Source organism: Lucilia sericata, unplaced genomic scaffold (assembly GCF_015586225.1).
Source record: "Lucilia sericata isolate MDLA Ls3-8-SP2 unplaced genomic scaffold, ASM1558622v1 Contig000695F_arrow, whole genome shotgun sequence".
In the NCBI taxonomy this organism is placed as follows: domain Eukaryota; kingdom Metazoa; phylum Arthropoda; class Insecta; order Diptera; family Calliphoridae; genus Lucilia; species Lucilia sericata.
Genome location: NW_023994698.1, coordinates 138963 through 160550, shown reverse-complemented (window position 1 = coordinate 160550; position 21588 = coordinate 138963). Strand labels below are relative to the sequence as shown.

At 31.2% G+C, this 21588-nt stretch overlaps 1 protein-coding gene across 1 annotated transcript in view; it reads right to left on the bottom strand.

Annotated features, from left to right (window-relative positions):
• The window catches only part of LOC119607443 (cyclin-dependent kinase 1), a 33893-nt gene extending 20472 nt beyond the window's left edge, over window positions 1-13421 (bottom strand). Inside the window, exon 1 of the mRNA XM_037961333.1 lies at window positions 13177-13421. Coding sequence (XP_037817261.1) covers window positions 13177-13349 — 173 coding nt within the window. The 5' untranslated portion in view covers window positions 13350-13421. The remainder of the gene's footprint in view (window positions 1-13176) is intronic.
• Window positions 13422-21588: the final 8167 nt, after the last annotated feature.

The window sequence follows — 21588 nt, the reverse complement described above, 5'->3', positions numbered from 1 at the left end:
ACGTAAATAAAACCAAAATTCCCATAAAAAATGAGTTATTCGTACTATCGAACAGAAAAATTGTGACTTTATTCGTACTATAGAGTAGACAATGCAACAATTTTGCCATTCGTATTATTGGATATTCGTAATAAAGAGTATACGTACTATTGGACGTCCACTGTAGTTGCAAAAAATCGTATTGAAAAATATTGAAAAAAAATATTACATTTCAATTTATACTTTGAAAGGTTTCTTAAGATATTTTCCACATATTTTATCTACAAACATTTTCTAAACACGTCTATTTGTTTTTTAATCTATAATATTGAAAAAATAAATTATTTATTTGAAATATCTTTTTCGTTTACCATACGAAAATTTACAACATTGTTTTTTTAGTTTTAATTTCAACCAACAAAAATTCAATGTCAAAAAATAAAAAATATATTTTTTTTTCGTTTGTAAAAAATATATTATTTTCGGGCTATTAAATGTGTTTAAATTGTGCAAAAAAATTATAAAATATAATGTTAAGTGATAAAAAATATTTCAAAGTGCTATTATCCTCAAATTTTCGCGAAAAAGTTTTGAAGTTTGGAGAGATATGTGATATGTGTTGGATTTACACATCACTCGTCTGTGAGAAGAGCGTAATGTTATTGTTGTAAAAAAATGACAGCGTTTCACTTCTTGTTTATTCTTTGGTTTCAACACTGAAAGGCATAATCTCAATCAGTTTGCAACACGCTTCTTGCGTTATTAACATCTATACTTCATGGCAGCTCTCTCAGAGGTCTGCATGGGTGTTCGTAATTGTAAACCCCATTTTACCATCAATTTTCAATCGGGTTTAACTCTGGCGACTGTAGGGACCAATATAGCTATACAATTTTAACACTTTATTGAAAAATCTAGTGTTTTTAGCCTTATGTTTGGGGTCATTATCGAGTTGCATCATAGTCATAATAATCATTAAAAATATCCCGATAAAATGGCTTCATAATATCAGCAGACTCTTCGGCATTCATGTTACCATTGATTTTATACAGCGTTTAAATTTACTGATATATTAGTAACCACTTGCAGTAAAATACACATTTCTATGAACATAATACTAAAAATATTTTAACATCTTCACATTTTAATATTATTGCTACTAAAAATTGCAACATTACTTTGAAATTTCTAGCAGCACACTTTCACAGTCTTCGTTTTCTACTGTTGTACAGCAATCGAAATATATTTTTTGCCATAGCAACGCACACAGGCCACAGGCTACTATTTTTTTTTTTTTGAAGGTATTTTTATGCAATGTATACAGTGTAAAAACTTGTTAGTAAAGCTGGCTATACACCATAATATTCAGTAAAACGACATGTCAAAATTTTCAAATAAAATTAAAAATATTATAGTGTAGATACAAAATGTATTAAACCTTACTGAAAATACGGATGAAAAATTGAAAATCGTGATTTTTTAAATTTTTTGAAAAATTTCAAAACGATTGGATTTTTTCGTTTATTTGAGTTTTATTTTTATTTAAACAAAGAAAAACATAACACAAGAAACAAATTTCAAATAAAAACAGAAACAAAATGAAAATTTTCGTTTTTTTCTTTGAATTTTTTCAAATGGAAGTTTCATTTTATTTCAAATCTGATAGAGTAAAAACAAAATATATTTTCTATTTCATTTTTTTGATAATCATACCAATTTTCATTTTATTTTGTTTTGGCAGTATGAAATAAAAATCTAACGACTTCTCTCATAGTGTGTAGGCAGCTTAAGCAGTATTATATAATACATACATAAATAAAATCATCTTACAAAAACACTAAAACGGTTTTTTTTTTTCTAAAAAACAATTTGATTATCAAAAATAGACAACAAACACAATAACTGAAAATTTTTCAACATTCTAGAATAACAAATGCATTAGAACATACTAAAGGGAAGCGTAAAAACATTGGGTTAATTTCTGGTTATTATAAAAACAAAGTAAAAAAGCACAGCAAATCACAAAGAAAACCTGAAAAATGTATTGAATATAAAATATAAGGAGCCGCCATATTGTAAAAAATACGATAAATTGCAACTGGCAGTTGCTCATTTTGCTACTGGCAGTAGTAGAACCAACACAATTCATTGCACAATTTTTCCATGGCAATAGTAGTTCGACTGTTGTGTGCGTGCGCTGCTAAAACAGAAAAATATATTTTGATTGTTTTGAAATATTTTGCGTCTGCTAAAAGAAATTGCAAACAGAACAAATATTTCTGGTAGTAAAGGTGATGGAAAATTTTTAAACTTTTATATTTATTGCATAGTCGTACAAAAGATTATTTTTTGTCTCATCTGTCCTTATAACATTTATCATATCGTTAAACGTAGTCTTGAAACCTTTTAGAGAAATCTAATAGAAGAGCTATGAGCTTTCTGTGAAAAGAGGCTTCATAGCCCTTTCTCTAGCATGGATAGAATTGATGGATGACATAAAATTTATGGAATCATGAATGTCGAAATTTCTATTGATAATATCAAGTCATTTAATTTGGATATTTTTAAAGATTGGGTTCGAAACGTTGAAAAACTATGATTCTACTGGATAATGACCCCAAATATAAGGTAGAAACACTCGATTTCTTCCAAAAACCGTTAAAATTTCATTGCTACATTGGCCGCTACAGTCGCCATAGTTAAGCTCGTTTAAGAATTTAAGGTAAAATGAGGTTTACAATTACGAAAAACAATTAAGAAGTTATAGTCGGGCGAGGCCGACCATATAATACCCTACACCAGCTATAAAACACAAATGAGGCCCTGTCATCAAAAAGTTCATCAGGGTCATGAAGGCTAGTATAAAACTTGATTTTGCAGCTTTTTGTCGAGATACGAATTTATTGAACATAATTATGAACTTAAAAGACCTATTCGGGGGGTTCAGTTGTATTGGGGCTAGGCCAAATATTGGACCGATATTGCCCATTTTAAATAGGATTCGTCTCTAGTACAATAGAAGATCATGTGCAAAATTTCCCTGAATTATTTTCAAAATTGCGACCTATACCTTGATAACAAGGTTTACAAGCTCTTTTCGGGGGTTCAGATGTTTGGGAGCTAGGTGAAATAATGTACTGCTCATAACCATTTTCAATAGGCTTCATCACTGAGACAATAGAAGATCACATACCAAATTTCATTGAATCGACTCAGAAAATTATCCGATTGGTATATTTTAAGGTGGGTATAGGACCAATGTGCGTTACAAACATCAGTACAAACCCAATATACCCTCCCCACTAAAATGGTGTAGGGTATAAAAACGTATAAGTCTTTAGAAAAGGTAAAAAATAAATAACTTATTTTGTTTTCCTCTTTTTAAAACTCTCAGTTTAATTTTTTGGGTTAGATCGTATTGTCCCTATACTAGTATTAACTCCTATACATTTATCTACCTAAAAATAAAGACCAATAATAGAAATTTTTTAATTTTTTAAACTTCTTGTGTTAAATCTATCTTAGCTTTAAATACATAATTTTTTCTGTTTGTAAAAATACTCTGATATTTAAGTCACTTTTAAACCTCCTGGAGTAGGTTAAATTGCAAAAAATTAAAATATTGCTCTAAATTTGGACCAAAAATCGGTGGATTGCCATTATCTATAAGTGGATCTAAAACTTCTCCGCTGGAATTTTATATAAAATTCAACAATGAAAACTAATTTGTCCATTATCTGTTTATTTTATTAAAGAAATTTGGAATGTGCAACCCCTGAATCAGCTATCAGGAACCATGCGATAAATTAAACAGTAACAAATTAAACTTTATCATAAAAAACAAAGTGAAATGTATATTTTTATATTAAGAACATCATTAATAATTAAAAATTTCAAAATGAAATACAAAAAATCCCTTTAAAAAATCTTACCCTATGTCCTCTATGCAATACTATGAATATATATTTAAATTTATATATTTATATATATATACTTATCAAGTTCTAGCGGGTAGTTTTTGAGAAAATTTAGTTTTTACCACAAAATAAGTTGTTGTTGTGGTAAGTTTTATTAAAAACGGAGATTGTTGTTGTAACAGTTCGACTGTGGCCGATAGTTCTTTCCTGAAATTAGAATAATAAATACTTCATTATTTGAGTTTGTGTCTGTGGGTGGAAGGGGGAGCTGGAGAAACTGTGCCACCTCAGTCGGTCTTAACCATAGGTCTATGGGGCGCAAATTTGTAGACCTAGCTGGACAATTGAATAAATGCACCGTGTCATGAGGACTTTGATGACAGGCTGGGCAACGATTTAAAGTGCCTGGAACGATACGCTCACGGTAGCAGTTGAGGAAACTGCACCAGCCGGCTCTTAATTGTGCCAAGGTTGGTAGTAGTAGTGATTCTAAAATCTTTGCTACAGGTGATAACAAGGAGATAGGGCGGTAGGATTCTCCTTGAGTAGCGGGCTTGTCTGGTTTTAGAATAGGGATTACCCGGGCGACCTTCCAGATATCTTGAATCACCAATTGGTGAAGAGATAGTTCCAGAAGATGGGTTAGATATTCCAGACCTACTACACCGAGTTTTTTTAGCATTAACATAGAGATGCCATCCGGACCAAGAGCTTTAGATGGTTTTGATTTTGAGATTATGTTCTCGACTTCACGGTTTGTTGCGGCGATGTTCGTCGACGATTGAGTCAATTTGTGCCGTCAACAGCTCAATATGCTCGTCGGCTGGATTGCATGCACGAAGGTGATCGCGTTGTTCTGCCAAACGTGCAGCCTGAGATGGAAAGTTTGGTCTACTATTCGGGATTTTTCCTGTGAGGATAAAGTGCCTTGCCGCCTGAAGGACAGTTTTCCTAAATATTGCTTCACCCCTTCTGGCACATGTGGGGCGGCAAGTGACGTAATGAGTCATCTATGTAGTTCGTAAAGCCGTGCCAGTCGTCTTTGTTGTAATTTACGAACGTGCGCTTATCTGGCTCCACAAAGTCGCTAGGCTTCTCTACCGTGATCAGGATTGGTATGTGATCGGAGTTTAGAGCTGTTTGAGCTTGCCAGGTGGTCTGGGCAAGAAGCGACATACAGACTTTAGAAATGTCCGGGGAGCTTGAACAGCGGGGAGTTATTCTCGTAGAGAAGTCTTCATTTATTGCAGCGAAGTCCGATTCGTCTATCTGGTCTGAAATAGAATTACCGCGTGGATCGTTTGGTAGCTGTGAGTACCAACTCTCGTGATGAGCATTAAAATCACCAAGTATTATTCTGTTATCTCCTAGCAGAAGGTGGGAAATGCTGGGATGATAACTAGCCCCAATGCTGTTAACGGGCGGTATATATACATTGATGATTTCAATATCTCCAGTATTTATTGAGATGCTCATTGCTTCCAGGAAGAGGTCAGGAGAGAGGGGGGGCGGGTGGTGATGTTAACGTATAGTTGATGTTTCGCTTTATGATGAAAGCTAGACCACCGCCATGATCACGTTCTCTGTCTCTCCTTATGATGTTGTAATCACTGGAAGCTGAGAGTCTACAATCCCTGGTTAGCTTCGTTTCTTGAATGGCGGCAATGAAGATGTTATTCATATGCATAAAATTGGTGATTTCCACGACCTTATTCCTAAGACCATTACAGTTTAACTGCATGATCTTAAAAGATTGTTGGGAATCCCCGAATTGCATCTGCCGCCTGGGGGTGCCGATGTTGTGGTATATTTAATATACTAGGCATTTGCGATGGTGTTATTGCCGGGGGTTGTTGTTGTAGTTGGGGAAGATTCAGGTGAGTGTGCACAGTCCTGCGCGGGGTATTTTGCACAGGTGTGACTGGGGTTGCAACTGTCGCCAGGAGATTATTTACGCAACAGGCAGCTAAAAAGCTGTGACTCCAGTCTGAGCATCTTCTCAAATGGCACCAGTCTTTACAGCCATTGCACTGAACTGATGTTATGTTCCTACCAATTGTTGTGATCTGCTGTGTCCGGGGGTTCTATTATGGACAATATTTGGTCCGGGGGATGTTGTTTGGAAAATATTCAGTCCGGGAGGTGGAGTTTGGACACGGGATTGTGGGATCGTAATTGTAGGGGGGTTAGTGCGGGGATTTTGCGGCTGTGAACTACAACATGTTCCAATGAAGCTAGGGGACCAGTCGCGGTGGCTGGTGAGTCCTGAGCACCTTTTCAGGTGACACCAGTTATTACAAACGGTACATTGGACTGAGGTGGTGTTACGCTTTATGCATTCACGACATATTGAACAAATCCAGATATCAGGACCTGGATTTTGTTCAACGCCGGCTATAATTAAGAGGAGTTTGAGCAAAATTGCCGACATGTTTTGCTCACCTGGGGAAAAAACTTTCGGTTGATACAGCTGTCGCTGGGTTGACAATCTTTGGCCGAGTATGACTCGGGTCGTTCCGGAGCGAAGATCCAATTGTCGTGGGAACGAAACGGAGATTGTAAATTAGACTGCTGTCCGCTTTCACATGATACAATTCAAAATTATATTCTTACTTAATATATTATAGGCTCGATGTAGGGAACATAATGATTTTGTCTTCTGGAAATCAGAGCTATTAACGTTTTTCCTTGTGCGAAAGTGCAAAATTTTGCACAAAAATTGCAATAACTATGTATATAGAAAATAATTTCGCAAAAATATCTGCTTTTTGCACTTCCTCCAACCTTACGTAAAAATTTAATGCCAAAAATGATTTATTAACTCCCCAGCAAAAACATGTTGAAGTTGTTCAAGAAGGAATATTTTCATGATTTCTATAGTACATATTTTATAATGCGTTTTAAATACATGCCTAAATTCTAATAAAGTTGTCATAAGTTGCACCCAATTCACTATGTAACTCTACTATAGGTATTGTAATATTTCACTATAATTTGGAATTCTCCTAGGATCTAAAGGAGACGTGCATTTCATAAAATAAATATTAAAAATAACATTCAAGTCTGATCTGTAAATCGATCGATTAAAAAAATAAATTTTAAATTTATTTGAATAAAATTAAAATCGATTTACTTTCGACTAGATTTGTGTACTCGGTTTTAAAACGAGAAAAATTTTCGAACTTAATTTCGAATATTCGAACATAATATTATGTTGTCATCAATTGTACTCAAAACTACCAAATTTCAGCGAATTCGTGCCACGGGATCTAGCTTTAACAGCATTTAAAATTTTCACCACTCATTCATTCATTCATTCAAGAAAAAGTTTGAATCGATTCATTCGACTCAAACAATCAATTTTGTATTGTTTTAACATAAACAAATTGTTTACTCACTCGATTTGAATGTAGTTGCACAGTCACTTGATAGTACTCACAATGTTTGAATATAACTAACGTGACCAGACATCCCGCCAAAAGCGGTATTATCCCGCTTTTTCAAGGTTGATCCCGACTTAGATTTCAATCTCGCTTTTTAACAAAAAATTCCGCTTTTTGTTACATTCACATTTTTATATTTTTTACATTTTTTTTTATATTTACAACAGTAAATAAAGTACTGCTCAAAAATATAAAACAAAACAATTAATTAAGTTAGAAAAACATGATTGATGGCAAATTCAAGAACGAAGTCCAGTTTATATAAAAAGTATCAAAATTCGGCGTAAGACGGACAGTTGTATATGCTTCCAAGTCCTATTTAATTTGAAGTGACAAATATTAAGCAGTTGTTTTTGGTTATTTTTGCTGAATTGTGTCTTGTAGTACTATTAAATTACTTTATGTCAAAATATGCCCCTAATTGGTCAATAATCCAATTTTTTTTTTTAATGAGGATTATATCCAGTGACGTTGGAGATAACTTTGAAATGAAATTTTAAAATTTTTTTCCCAGGTAAAACAACATGGCTCACTTTTTGGCAGATTTAAGATTGTGATGATACAAATTATAATAATTTTATCAAATTTCACCATAAAACCTTAAAAAACTTGCTTCTAATGTTTAAGAATTATCTATGGAATAATAACACATCATTAAACCTCACATATAATATAAAACATTTAAGAACTAATCCGTTAATATCTAATATCGTATTACATCGATTTGATAACAAATTTGTATGCTAATTAAATAAAAATAATAGTTTTCGTTCGAATTGACCTGTATTTTGCATTTTCTGAAAATAAAATTTCCATTTACTGAAATTACAATTACCATTTTAAAGAATTTTAAAAACATTTTTCTTGGTGCTGTTTCAGTTAGCATATGTGCATGTCTTAGCATCCTTTCTCTTGCCCAATTATCTTTTTTTAAGGATATGAAAATACTAGGATCACTAATTTTAACCTTTTGTAGAATTATGACCATATTATTGGGCCTATTTAAACATAGGCCTAGTTCAAATATTAAAAACGCTCAGTGCTATCGCGCGAAATTTGGAAATTTTGGATCTATCAAGGAAATATTCTCAAATAACATTGACTAAATTGTTATCAAATGTTTATAAATTATATTATGATTGACTGATTAACGATTCATGTCTTCAGAATTTAAAATAGCTGCATAAATTGATTGTAAAATGCAAAAAAATTAATTTGGTAAAAAAAACCCAAAATGTTCGCTACACTTAGGCAACTCAATACCAACTGGGACCAAATGGGTCTTAAAATATAGGGGCAGAAGTATTTTATCATCCCGAGATCCAATATTGATAAACATTTCATATAAGAATATATTATTGGCAATTTAAATTAAAATGCGCTATAATTTTGAATCAATAATTAAGGACTTGTTTCGTAAAATATTTTCTAGCGCAGTTATTTTGCTATTTTAAAATAAATTTCAATATTGTTTTAATAAACTGGACTATATGCTTTAATTTACCGCAAAAAAAAAATGTTTTATCTAAAGTTTTTTTAATGGTATAAAAAGAGAAAATAATAAACAGAAAGTGCGCTATATTTTTGAGCAGTACTTTATATACATTCACTTTTAAATAATAATCAAGTGAAAATTACTTTTTGGACCCGTGACTTTTAACTTATAAAATTGTACTCTTTTTTCCTAGTGAGTTACAAGAAAAATATCAATCCAGTAAGAATTTAATTTATCCTCACTTATAGTGACTGTTTATTTGAACCGTCAGAACACACTAATATTTAAAAAAACAGGAGAACAACTTCGTTTCCTGTTGGTATTATTCTTTTAGTTAAGGAAAGAATACATTAGTTGTGTTTTGTTGCTAACGTTCAAAGGCAATTTCATATAAATTTATAATTTATACACGTTAGGAGTTAACGTGTAAAATTATACAAGTTAATTTTAACGTCGATAAAAGTGCCACCAATTCAAAAATAAAAATACAAATATTAATGTGTTTATGTCGAACAATAAAAAATATTTTAAAATAAAATTTAAATCAAAGAAAATTACCAAATAAAAAAACCTTTTCAAGAAATTATAAATAATTTCAAGATTTACCAGATTTCATCTGTGGAGTAATGCCAAGTCAGGTAATGTTCGTTTTGTTGCTAAATTTAAGCGTTAACACTCATTGATAGCAACAAAACACAACTATTAAACATATTACTTACTTAAATTACCCTGTAGGATTTTTAGAAACTACTTTAAAATCGAGTTGACTATTTGCTCACTCAAAATTGGTGTATACAACAAACATTGAAATAGTTTTCATTATAAAATTGTGAAAATTGAAAAAATAAAAATTAAACTAATTTTCAATATTTTCTTTATGAAATCGTGTATATTAAAAAAAACTAAAATTTTATATTGAATTGAACAATAACCAACATTACAAATCGTGAATAATAAAAACTGCAACGTAAGTTATATATAAAATATATGTAAATATCAATTACTTCAAGATTTTTAAATATGAGGGGCGGAAGCAAAAGAAATTTCAGAAGATTAATAAAAAAAGAAAAGGCTATTTATTTGCATAAATTTAATAGGAGCCTAAGTCGGGATGAAAATACAGTGAGTAATGTAAGATTGATCACAAGACATAATACGTTAGAAGATAGTAGATCAAAATGATTTAGATGAGCCAAAAAATTTTGAAGTAAAAGATATAGAATGCAAATTGGTAGGGTTTTCGCAAGACCAAAAATTAATTTTATTTCCTATTTTGCATGGATGCACTTAATTACAAGTAAAATTAACAAGAATCAAAACTCAAGCTCCTAAAATACCTATAAACATACAATGGAAAGCAAGTATCCAACTATTAAGAGACACCAAATTGGTGAAAATTTAATCCCACATGGTAAGTAATTGAAAAATATATAAATACATATTATATAAATCAATTAAAAATTTGTTTTATTTCACAGAAAATCCAAAAACACCCCAATGTTGTCAAATCTGGAAAAGTCAGTATGAAGAAAAATTTGACCAATTAGTAGGTATGTGGATAAAAAACTGGTTCTATGAATTATATGTATTTATATTGAATTTTTTATTTAAATTTTCAGAATCCGTTAAACAACTAAAAAGTTCCATTGAGGAGTTGACAGGTATTAACATATGAAATAACTTTAAAGTTATTTATCAAATTTAATTGTTTTTATTGCACATATAGCCACTACAGTTCAACAAAACACTGTGATAATGGGAGCACTTGCCAACAAAAAGTGTTGACAGAAAAATTATTAGGGAAAGAGAAAATTGAGGCAAATTTAGGAAAAGTCTTCCCAATTCAGACTGCCGATGACTTAACAAATATTAATAACAATATAAATGAAACAAATCGTGAAGCTTATGTAAGTATTTTGTTATTATATCGCAATAGTTTTTATACCTATAATTCAAATAAACAACTTTAAGGCTCGCTGTATGTCATCTCTACTTCTCTTAATTTAATCATTGCGTCAAATATCGATGGTGTACATGGCAAAGTTTCAGTTTTAAATTCATCACTTATAATTGAATGTTTCATTTTATAGATTCAATTCGTGCCAACGGAGAAGAAAATCCTGAGAAAGGGATGAGATATGCTCTCAAATTAGTTAAAAAGCGTAATTTCCAATCAGTATGCGTAAGCAAAAAGAAGGAGGCTCCGGGATATAATAATAAGCGAGTAATGCTTCCAAACAAGGATTAATAGTGGGACTTTTATATTATAATAATAATAAATGCATTTTTAAATTAGCAAATAAATTCAAAATATAATATGAAATTCATTTTTAAATTATTGCGTTATTCAAAAATAATCAATTATTAGTTAGTCAATTTATATCTAACTTACAGTGCACTTTTATTTGTGCGCCATAAGCAAACTATAAATGAGCTAACTTCTGGTTAACTGAAACTGATGTAAAGTGAATGAGTACTGACTCGTTCATAGGACATTACATGGTAAAACTGATTACATAGTTTTTTACAAAGAAAATGGTTTGCTTTTGAGTCACCTCTGACTCATTTGTGGTTAACCATAAGTTAGTTTTAAGTTAACTCAAAATCCTACTGGGTAATGATGATACTTACTTGTGAAACGTTAATATAAAAAAGTATGGCTGATGTACAAAATATATGATATATATTTTATTCATTAAAAAATTATTTGGTTCGAATTTGTATATAGATTTGAATAAGAAATAAAACATACTGTTTAAAAGGGTTGAAGAAAATATTAAAAATCAAAATTAGACCAATGTGTTGGGAAATATTCGCAATCATTTTATTTTGCTATAACTTGACCGTTTAATAAAAAATACGCATTACTGTGTTTAAACACAGTTTCCGCTTAAAAATGGTATTACATATGTCGATTTTGTTTATTTACTTTAAATAGTTTTTTGCTTCTGCTGTAAAATTTTAAAAATGTTAGATAGGGCTGTTTGCCTTTTAGGTGACGATATATACCCTTTATAATAATTTTTTAAAAAGTTCCGCAGTTCCCTACAGTTCGGCAATCTGTACATATTCAAATATTAACGGAAGATAGTTTTTCAAAAACTTTATTTTTGTAAGTAGAGATGGAATATGAGAATAATTTAAGTTCCGATGGTAATTAATTTCAAATACGGGAAATCCTTATTTTAAATGAATGCTCAAAAATAGAAAGATGAAAACGAGGTACCTCAATTTGAATATTTCGAGTCGATCGAATAAATGAAATTTCATTAACAATACTATTTGGCTTACGGAAATTTTGAGACCCATTTCCCAAAAATCTAAGATATTTTATTTTTCAAAAATTATATGTACTGAAGTCAGGATTTTAAATAGCTGGTAGGGTACTGAGGACCATTATTTTTCTCATGGACAGTACAGTAATACGCATCGATTCAGAGGTATTCCAACCTTAAAAATTCACACGTACATATTTCTCCAAGTTAGTTAAAAATCGTATATATCATTATAAAGGCCTCAACTTCCACTTTTAAATACTTTGAGAAATTTAAAATCTGACATATCTGAATTGCGTTAATGTTTTTTTAGCCGCATCTTAAGATTTTGGAGGGGTTTGGCAAGTTTCAATAACTGATTCTTCTACTATTCGGAAGAACTTTTCAGAAAAACAATGTCTTTTTCCAGGTATATATTTTTCTTGCATGTGTTATTCAGTTTTATTCAAATTTTATTAAAATATTCGAATAAAAACTTGTATAGATTATTCGATCGAATAATTGAATAATTGTTTAAATTTAATCGACAACTCGTTTGAAAAAATCTATATTGAGAACTCTAATAGATAGAAAGATAGATAGATAGATAGAAAGATAGATAGATAGATAGATAGATAGATAGATAGATAGATAGATAGATAGATAGATAGATAGATAGATAGATAGATAGATAGATAGATAATGTTTTTGTAAGTATTATCGTTCCTGAGATATTAAGAGATGTCCCTACAAAGAAGTTGTCGACTTCGTCTATCATTTTTGAAGAAATCCAGATAAGTCCTATTATGTACCCATATTTAGCAATTTTCAATGATTTACCGCACGCGTTCCCGTTATCCGATTTAACTAAAATTTTACAAAAGTTTTAGATACTAATTAACAGAATAGGACTCATTTGGACAACACTAATATGTACTTATTTAGGAAAAATTTTAAAATTTCTTATAAGAATGTTTTAAATTAAAATATATTAAATATGTAAAATTCTAAACAGACGTGTACTTAACATAATATAGTAGAGTGTAAGATGTATGTACTACAATCTAAAAAAGTTGAAAATTTTATACCTTATTGCTGTTGATGGTATACCCTCATCATCGGACTCTAGACGAATTTTTTTCATTGCAACAATTTGTCCAGTCAGCCTGTTGCGTCCTTTGTATACAACGCCATAGGTGCCTTCACCGATTTTTTCAATTTTTTGAAAATCCTCCATTAAAAATATTTTTTCTTTAAACATCCACAATACCGCCAAAGAGTCAGCAAATCAGCAATGCTAATTACAGAGCCCTGCGCCGACAATGATTTAAGACGGCGGCTGACACGAAAAATAACGACGGAGGCCTAAAATCAACTGTAAGCCGGCTAAGTTCTGAAATATGCTTAGAGCACTTTTAAGGTCCAAACACATACAATACTTTGCGACGAACTGCGACTGACAGCTACGCAACGTAGAAAAAGTGATGTCCAATCGTTGCGTTGATAAAGTATGAAAAAATAATTTAATATGTTTTAATAATATAAAATATATTCAATATAAAATGTTTTATGTAAAAATATTTCATTTAAAAATGGTTTGTTTCGCACACACACAAATCATAATTATACGCAACAAAAAAGACAAACAATAATATTGAAAATTTTGTTTTTGTTCTCATTTTCCCTTCTTTTTCGTACGCCAAAGTTGAATATTTTTCTACTTTTTTACTTCGTGCACAAGTTTGACGTATTGAAATATGAGTTTAGTTGAGAAATATTGTTATTTTTATAGTTATTTATTTAATTATTTATATTCTTTATAAAAATAATTAAATTTAACAAGCAAATATCTAAAATATTTATTATTTTTGGATTAAATGTAATGTAAATAAAATTTAAAATATTGCAAGTGGCAACACTGCACTCTTTGTGTGCAGAATAAAAATAAAGTAACTACCAAAAATACAAACGCTTAACAAAAGAGATACCAAAAGAACCCCTCAAATTACGATTCGTGCGCCTTTTGCTACTTCCCTTTCTTCTTTACCCCCTTTGCCTACAAACTCGTGTCGCACGTTGGTGTCCCCTCAGCAAAAATTGGTCTTAGTGCCCGTCTACACCAGGAAACTATTTTTGGGAAACTTTTGATTTTGTGTGAGAGGAAAAGAGAAAGAAATATCATTCATCACTTTCGCGGTACGGAGTTTCACGTACTCGGAAACTTGTTTTGTTAGTGCCGGTCCACACACGAAAACTTTAGTTGAGAAACTTTTACTTAATTCTCTTTTAAAGTTTCCTTAACGTCTACACATAGAAACTTTTGTTTCCGAAACTACGTGTTAATTACATTGATTTGTTTTTATACGAATGAGAAGAATAACAAAACAAAACTCCGTACCGCGAGAGAGATGAATGATATTGCTTTCTCTTTCTCTGTCACGCAAAATCAAAAGTTTCATAAAAATAGTTTCCTAGTGTGGACCGGCAGTTATTCTTAAAAATTTACACACACAGGATTTTTTTTGATTGTGTTAGTGAAAAAAACTCACACGCACTGGTTTGATGAAAATCAAAACACTTTTGATTTTCAACTGAAATTGAAGCAGATGTAGCATACCTTGAAGAAGAAGAATCATAAATTAATTTTTATTTAGTTTTTGGTGAGACAACATTTATTTGCAGACACAGTACCAAATTTTACTTAAAATATACAAAGAAAAATAATCCAGTTTTTTAATAAAACATTTTTTCATTAATAAAAAAAAAAATAATTTAAAGAAATGGATAATTGTTTTTACAGCAAAAATTACATTTATATTAATGGTAAAAATTGTATGTGTAACAGTATAGACACATAACGCATAATATTTTTTCATACATTTTTTTATCACCATGCGGTAAAAAAATGATGTTGCCGTCGTAAAATCTAAATAAAAATGAAATTTATGCTTCTTCTTCCTCAATGATTGCTGGAATAAATTACTAACACATAAACAAGTTTTGACCAAATGTTGACGTGTGGCCATGCAGCTTTAGCATTCGTACAAAAACAAACCAATGCAATTAACGCATAGTTTCTGAAACAAAAGTTTCTATATGTAGACATTAAGGAAACTTTAAAAGAGAATTAAGAAAAAGTTTCTCAACTAAACTTTTCGTTGTGGACAGTTACTTAATTGACAACTTTTTAAAGATTTTAAATAAAAACGGAATCCGAGAGATAAAAAAGTGGGATTTGTATATAATTTATAACAACAAAATAGAGCAAGCACAAAAGTTGTGTGAGAAATTATGCAGGAATGGAAAAAAAAAATTTTAAATTTAAAAAATTAATAAAAAATACATATTTATTTAAAAAAATTTGATTAATTCTTAAGAATTAAAAACAAATCTTTTTACCTTTTATGATGATCGGCCTATATCTTCCCAGGTATTTATTTTTGCAGCAGTGTAATCTATATAATAAAATTTTGAATATGTAACCCATTAGATCCCAACCATCTTAAAATCAATAAATTTAAATTATTTGTTGCAAAATGTTTCTTATTATGAGTTAATTTAAAATAAAATTTGAAAACAAAAAATTTTTAAATTTTGGAGATGCGATTTTTGTGCTGTACTCGGATGAGTACAGCGGGACAATACAAATAAATAAAAAAATTGAAAAAAACAATTTTTGTAATATTTTTTTAATATTTTGCTACTTTCCTACATAAAAAATCGAATCAATTAGTATTGATTAGATTAATTATGAAATGTGTTGAAATTCTCTGTGAATTGCCGTATTCAGTGAACTTTTTCGACACTTTATTGATATTTGTGCTAACTCTATTTTTAAAAACCATCAAATGGGTTGTATTCTTCACTGACACTACTGTCATACAATTCCCATTCACTGAAAATGTTGTCTGGTAGTTCCTCCAGTAATTAACTGTATTTATCAATTCCTTTTTCATCAATTTTTTTGGCAATATTTGTAAAAATAATGAAAAAATCTAAATGTGAACTGATTTTATTACAAATATAATCAGTAGCACCTACAAGCCTTCTACAATTTTTACCAAGATACACTAGTTACACCGAGTACACCAATATTTTAGCTTATAAAAATAAACTTAAAAACTAATTTTTAATTACTTTTTAACAAAATTCTGAAGGAAGTACACAACACGCGTTGTACGCGGCAACGCGTTATAGGCGTTAAGGTGGAAATACACAACACGCGTTGTGCACGGCAACGCGTTATAGGCTTCTGTCAAAAAAAAGTTGAAATAGTGTATTTTCATTTAACAAGTTACACATTGTAGTTTGTAACGCGTCTGCCGCGAAAAGTTCAGCAACTTTCAACTTTTGACTCGTCGGCAGCTGATCAGGGTTGTATTTTGTTTTGTGTAGAATAAGAATAAACTAAAATGAAATAAATTTTTTCAACAATGGAAGAAAAATATTAAAAAATATACAAATACTTAAAATTTTGATTTTTAAAACAGTAATAGACTTAAAAAACATTAAAAGAGAGATTAAAATGACGCGTGGTGTGTAACTTCCCGCTTATTAAGCACGAAAAGTTTGAAAAGCGTAAAAGGCGTTGCCGCCTCAACGTGTGTTATGAACATCCACCTTAATAGTCAAAACCACGCCGTGAAATAACCGTAGGTATTTTAAAATTCAAATTTAAGTTCAAAATTCACGAGTACTTTCACAAAGAGTTCAAGTCATATATTATGCGTATAAAGCATTCCGCAACTACATCGAAGAAGTCCAACTTTCTTATATTTTTTTTCCCGAAAAATTAGCTTACATACTCAACTCACTCCTCTGCCATATGAATAATACCATGTTCACATATTCATGCTTTTTGTGTGTTTTTTGAAAAACACATTGTGTTTAAACAGGCCGTTCACACAATAATTTTGATTATATGAGTTGTTTTTCATGTAAATAAATCATATAAAAATTATAACAAACTGATAATATTTTTTTATAAATAAAAACTTAAAATGGAGCTCTTACAAACGGCTAACTATTTAAATATTATCAATGATGCAATTAATAATATTGATCTATTATTTAAAAAAAACGACCGTTACAAAAGAAGACGTCGACTTATTATTAATAATATTAAAAATTTGAGGAGGAATCAACATTTGTTAATATTAGCAGCATCTGAACATTTGTTTGTTGAGAAAAGAATTTGGAAATTGGTTAGTATAAGTAAGTAAGTAATACTTTTTATTGAGACTTTCGAAAACAACAAATTAGGCACAATTGTCAAAAACATATGATATTCTTAGAGCTATATTCGTCTTACTCTAACATTTTTTTAAAGGGAAATGCAACTTGCAAATAAAAAAAAATTAATTTGTACCGATTGTACTATTTGTACTCTTGGGTCAGTTAATAAATAATGTCTGCTCTCGACATTAACAGTATCTTACAGAGTAAATGTGTTAAAAAAGAGACTAAAACTAAATACTAATTTACATACATATATATAGAAGCTTTGTGTTTTGTGGTAGATAACGGCTGTTAAATAGCATAGATAATCTAGATACCCCATTTATAATAAAACTCATGGATCGCCTTAAGATGGTCTGAGGCAAAGTATAACAAGTAGTCCGACTCTTTGACAGCAGTACCTAACTCTAAGCATGTGTTAGTGAAAAAGTACCTAACTCTAAATTTGTATTAGTAACAAAAATGTACATGTATTTGAGCATTTAAAATTTTCACCAGACATACAGAGTTTTATAAAAATTCATAAAATTTTATTTGTTTGAATTTTCAATACAAAAAAATGTAACTCTGCTTCTAAATTAAAATTCTACCACAACAAAAAATAAATGTCAATAATAAATAAAAAATAAAATTTTCAGTTTGCTCAAAATAAACGGAATTTTAAAGAAAAAATTTCGTAAAAGTATTTTAAAAAATTTTACTTTTTATGTGGATAGGTGAGATTTCGCGTAGAACCCGCTATTAATTCGAAAATGTAAGTAGAGATTTGAAGTATTTTGACACAATAATATTTCTCACCAAGGTGTTGAATTCACACAGCACCCGTAAATGTGGAGGTGGAATGTCGTATACGTGAGAGTCGGACTACTTGTTATACTTTGGTCTGAGGCTTTATTGAGGGCTGTGATGGGAGACACATCGTGGCTGAAAATAAGGCAGTCGTCTGCGTATAAAATGGCCTTTGAATCGCCTATTTCGTGTGGGAAATCGTTTAAGTAGAGATTAAAAAAAATGGTGCCAAAACGCTGCCCTGTGGCACACCGCTGTCCACGTTGCCAAGCTCCGATGATGACTCAAATTTACGTTGAGAAAAGTAGCTGATGAATAACCTTACCAAGTATGGATCTACTCCCAAATCGACCAGTTTGTGGCAAACTGTATCAAAAGCCTTCTGAATATCAAGCGAAATAGCAACGGTGCAGTTTTGGTTCCTCAGACTGAGGGTCACATCTCAATGGAACTTTAACAGGGCGTGCTGAGTTGAATGACCTTGTCTAAAGCCAAATTGGAAGCACGACACAGGATCAATTGTCAACTCGTTTTCAAGTTTCTGTTTTAAAATATGTTCATATATTTTTCCTAGATTTGACAAGAGAGAGATAGGACGAAAACCATCTACCCTCACATTCACTATCTGCTTTTTTCTTTAGTGGTATTATTTTTCCGATTTTCCAATGCAATGGGAAGTATCCGTTGTTTAGGCAATTATTAAATTGACAGTCTGAGTGAAACCTCAGGAAATTTCCTTATTATGAAGTTTGAGATGCCATCAATACCACTTGATTTCTTGTTATTTATGCGTTTTACGATTTCCTTAACGGTATTAAGCTTTACAAAGTGAAATGTATCCTCATTCTCGATTGAATTGAAAACATTGTCGAATGAATAAATAGACCCAGGTACATCAGAGACACATGAAAAAACACGCTCCTCAAGATCAGAAACAGGGTTCACGGGAAGTTTTTCGGTGTACATAACTGAATAATGTTGACGAAACAGCTCACATTTTTCATTGTCGTTCACAATCGTTCTTTTATCCACGCAAAGTTTTTCACAAAATGTGGATTTCTTATTACCAATGATATTGTAGACTTCTCTGAATGCTGATGGGTCTGGTTTAATCTTCTCCAGTCGATGGTTGAATCTGTCAGCCTGTTCTATATTAACAAGTTCCTTTATTAATATTTTCAGTAGTTGAATTTGTTTTGAGAGTAGAATATAATTTGTCCCCAGTCTATTGCCAGCCCTGTGATACATTTTCTTTAAGTCTTTCTGCCATCTATACTTTATTCGAAAGAAATTCTTTATTTTTTCTGAAATATAAATTTTGTGTTTTTCCAGAGCAATTTTCTCTGAATGTAGGTTTGTGGCAGTATTGCAACATGGCGTAAATTCCTCTATCAATTATCTATTTCATCATTTTGTAGATTACGGTTTTCTGGTGGCATTATGCTGACCGTAGCAATATCCAAATCATGTCGAAAATGCCGCCAGTTGGTTTTCTGGAAGGTCGTAAAATATTTTGGAGACCTCAAAACAAAGTCTAGCTCATTAAACTTTAGTTCCAGCATGATGTGGAAATGATCCGCAAACGTGGCAAGACTGGAGATTTTATAATTATGAATGTATTTGCACTAATTAAAAAATGATCTAGGTACGAAGAACCATTTGGGAAGGATGGTGTTGTATCTGTCAGACGTACTACTACGCTGTGGTCTTGGAGCCAATTATATAGCACTCTTCCATTGCCATTATGCGTATTGTCGCCCCATGATTGATTTTTTGCATTTAGATCCCCTCCAAGTAACAAGCCATCAAATCCCCTTGACGCATTTAAGATTCTAGACAGACCATTTTCAATTTTTGAACCACTTAAATTGCATGGAATATAGACTGAGCCCACTAGAATTTTTCTTAGAGAACCATCCACAATAATTTCAATTTGTATTAAGGAAAAGTAAAAATCCATATCTTTTATGATAAATTGACTATATGAAATTGATTCTTTTATCGCAACTGCCACGCCAATTGGGGAGTGGTCGTAGTTTTATGTTAGTCCTACGACTAAGATGGCATTCTTGTACAAACACTATATCTATTTTATTGTAAAAAAGTGTATTCTGAAAATCTATGCGTCGACTTGTATCAACAAGCGAGCGAACATTGAATGTTAAAAACTTGCGACTTCTACTGGTCATAAGACTTCTGCACTTTTGTTAGTAGCCTCTTAAACTCCGACCTGGCTACATCCATTGGCATTTTCGAATAGTTTTCAAGAAACTCTTGAATCTCCTGTTCCAATGTCTTCTTTTCAGATTCCATAAAAACCTTGACAAGCTCCAAAAACTGCATTATGATTGGCGGCCTATTGCTTGTTTGACCAGAAACAGTCCCGTTTCAGTTTTGTATTTATAAGAATGTGTTGTTTGGAACTTTGTGACTTTTGCAATCACATTTGGCACTGCTGCATTTAAAGCTTCTTATATCTCCTCGGTTTCCGTTTTGTAGTAAAGACCACGTACTACAAAAGATAGTTGTCGTAATTCTTTTGGTGTAAAAGAATAGGAGTTTATTTCCCCTTCTTTCATTTCAGTATACACATTAATGTCTGAAATAAAAAGTTTGGTCTTATGCCTATTAATGTTCTTTATTTTAAAAAGTATTTTCGGTGTTTTCGCCTCCAATTGATCCACTAAGGTCTTCACGTTCACGTTGTACAAAATAATTGGAGGGCAAAACGAATTGTTTGCCAATTTACCAGTGTTGTTGACAATATTGTTGTTGCTGGTATTACCACGCCTGACATTGTTACGACCGCCGTCGCCCTCATCACCCTCAATCATCAAGTCCCCAAGTATAGCAAATCTGTTATGGGAATTTGATGAGGGGATTGGTATAGTCCCCGAATTCAACGAGGATACATCCAACCTCGTAGGTGTCATTCTCAATATTATCAACAGCCGTTGCATCGTCATTTTCGCCATCACACTCCATAGGGCCCCTATAGTTACATGTTTACGAGCTACCCTAATACTTTCTTTATCTTTTTATATTTACATTCCTTAATTTAACTTTAATTCTTCTTATTACTTAATTCATTGTTACTTACTTTAATTCTTATTTTGCTTTAATTCTAATTTATATTTTCTATCATCCAAAATTATCAACTATATTCTTTTAAATTATATCATCGTTATTTTTCATTATTTTAAACTAGTCTTACCGTTATTTTTAAATCATATAAAAGAGCCAAATATTGTAATGAGAATGTAGAATTTAAGTGACATTTGAATTGTTAACATCAACAATTATAAATAATAAAAATCACATAATTTTGAAAAACACACTTTTGTTTTAATCAATTAAGTGGCGCAGTCGGTCTACGAACCAAGTTTAATTATTAGGAAAAACTAAATTCCATAAGTGAAGTTTCATTAAAAGTTTTTCTGAATAAAAATTAAATTATAAACTATTTTATAAAA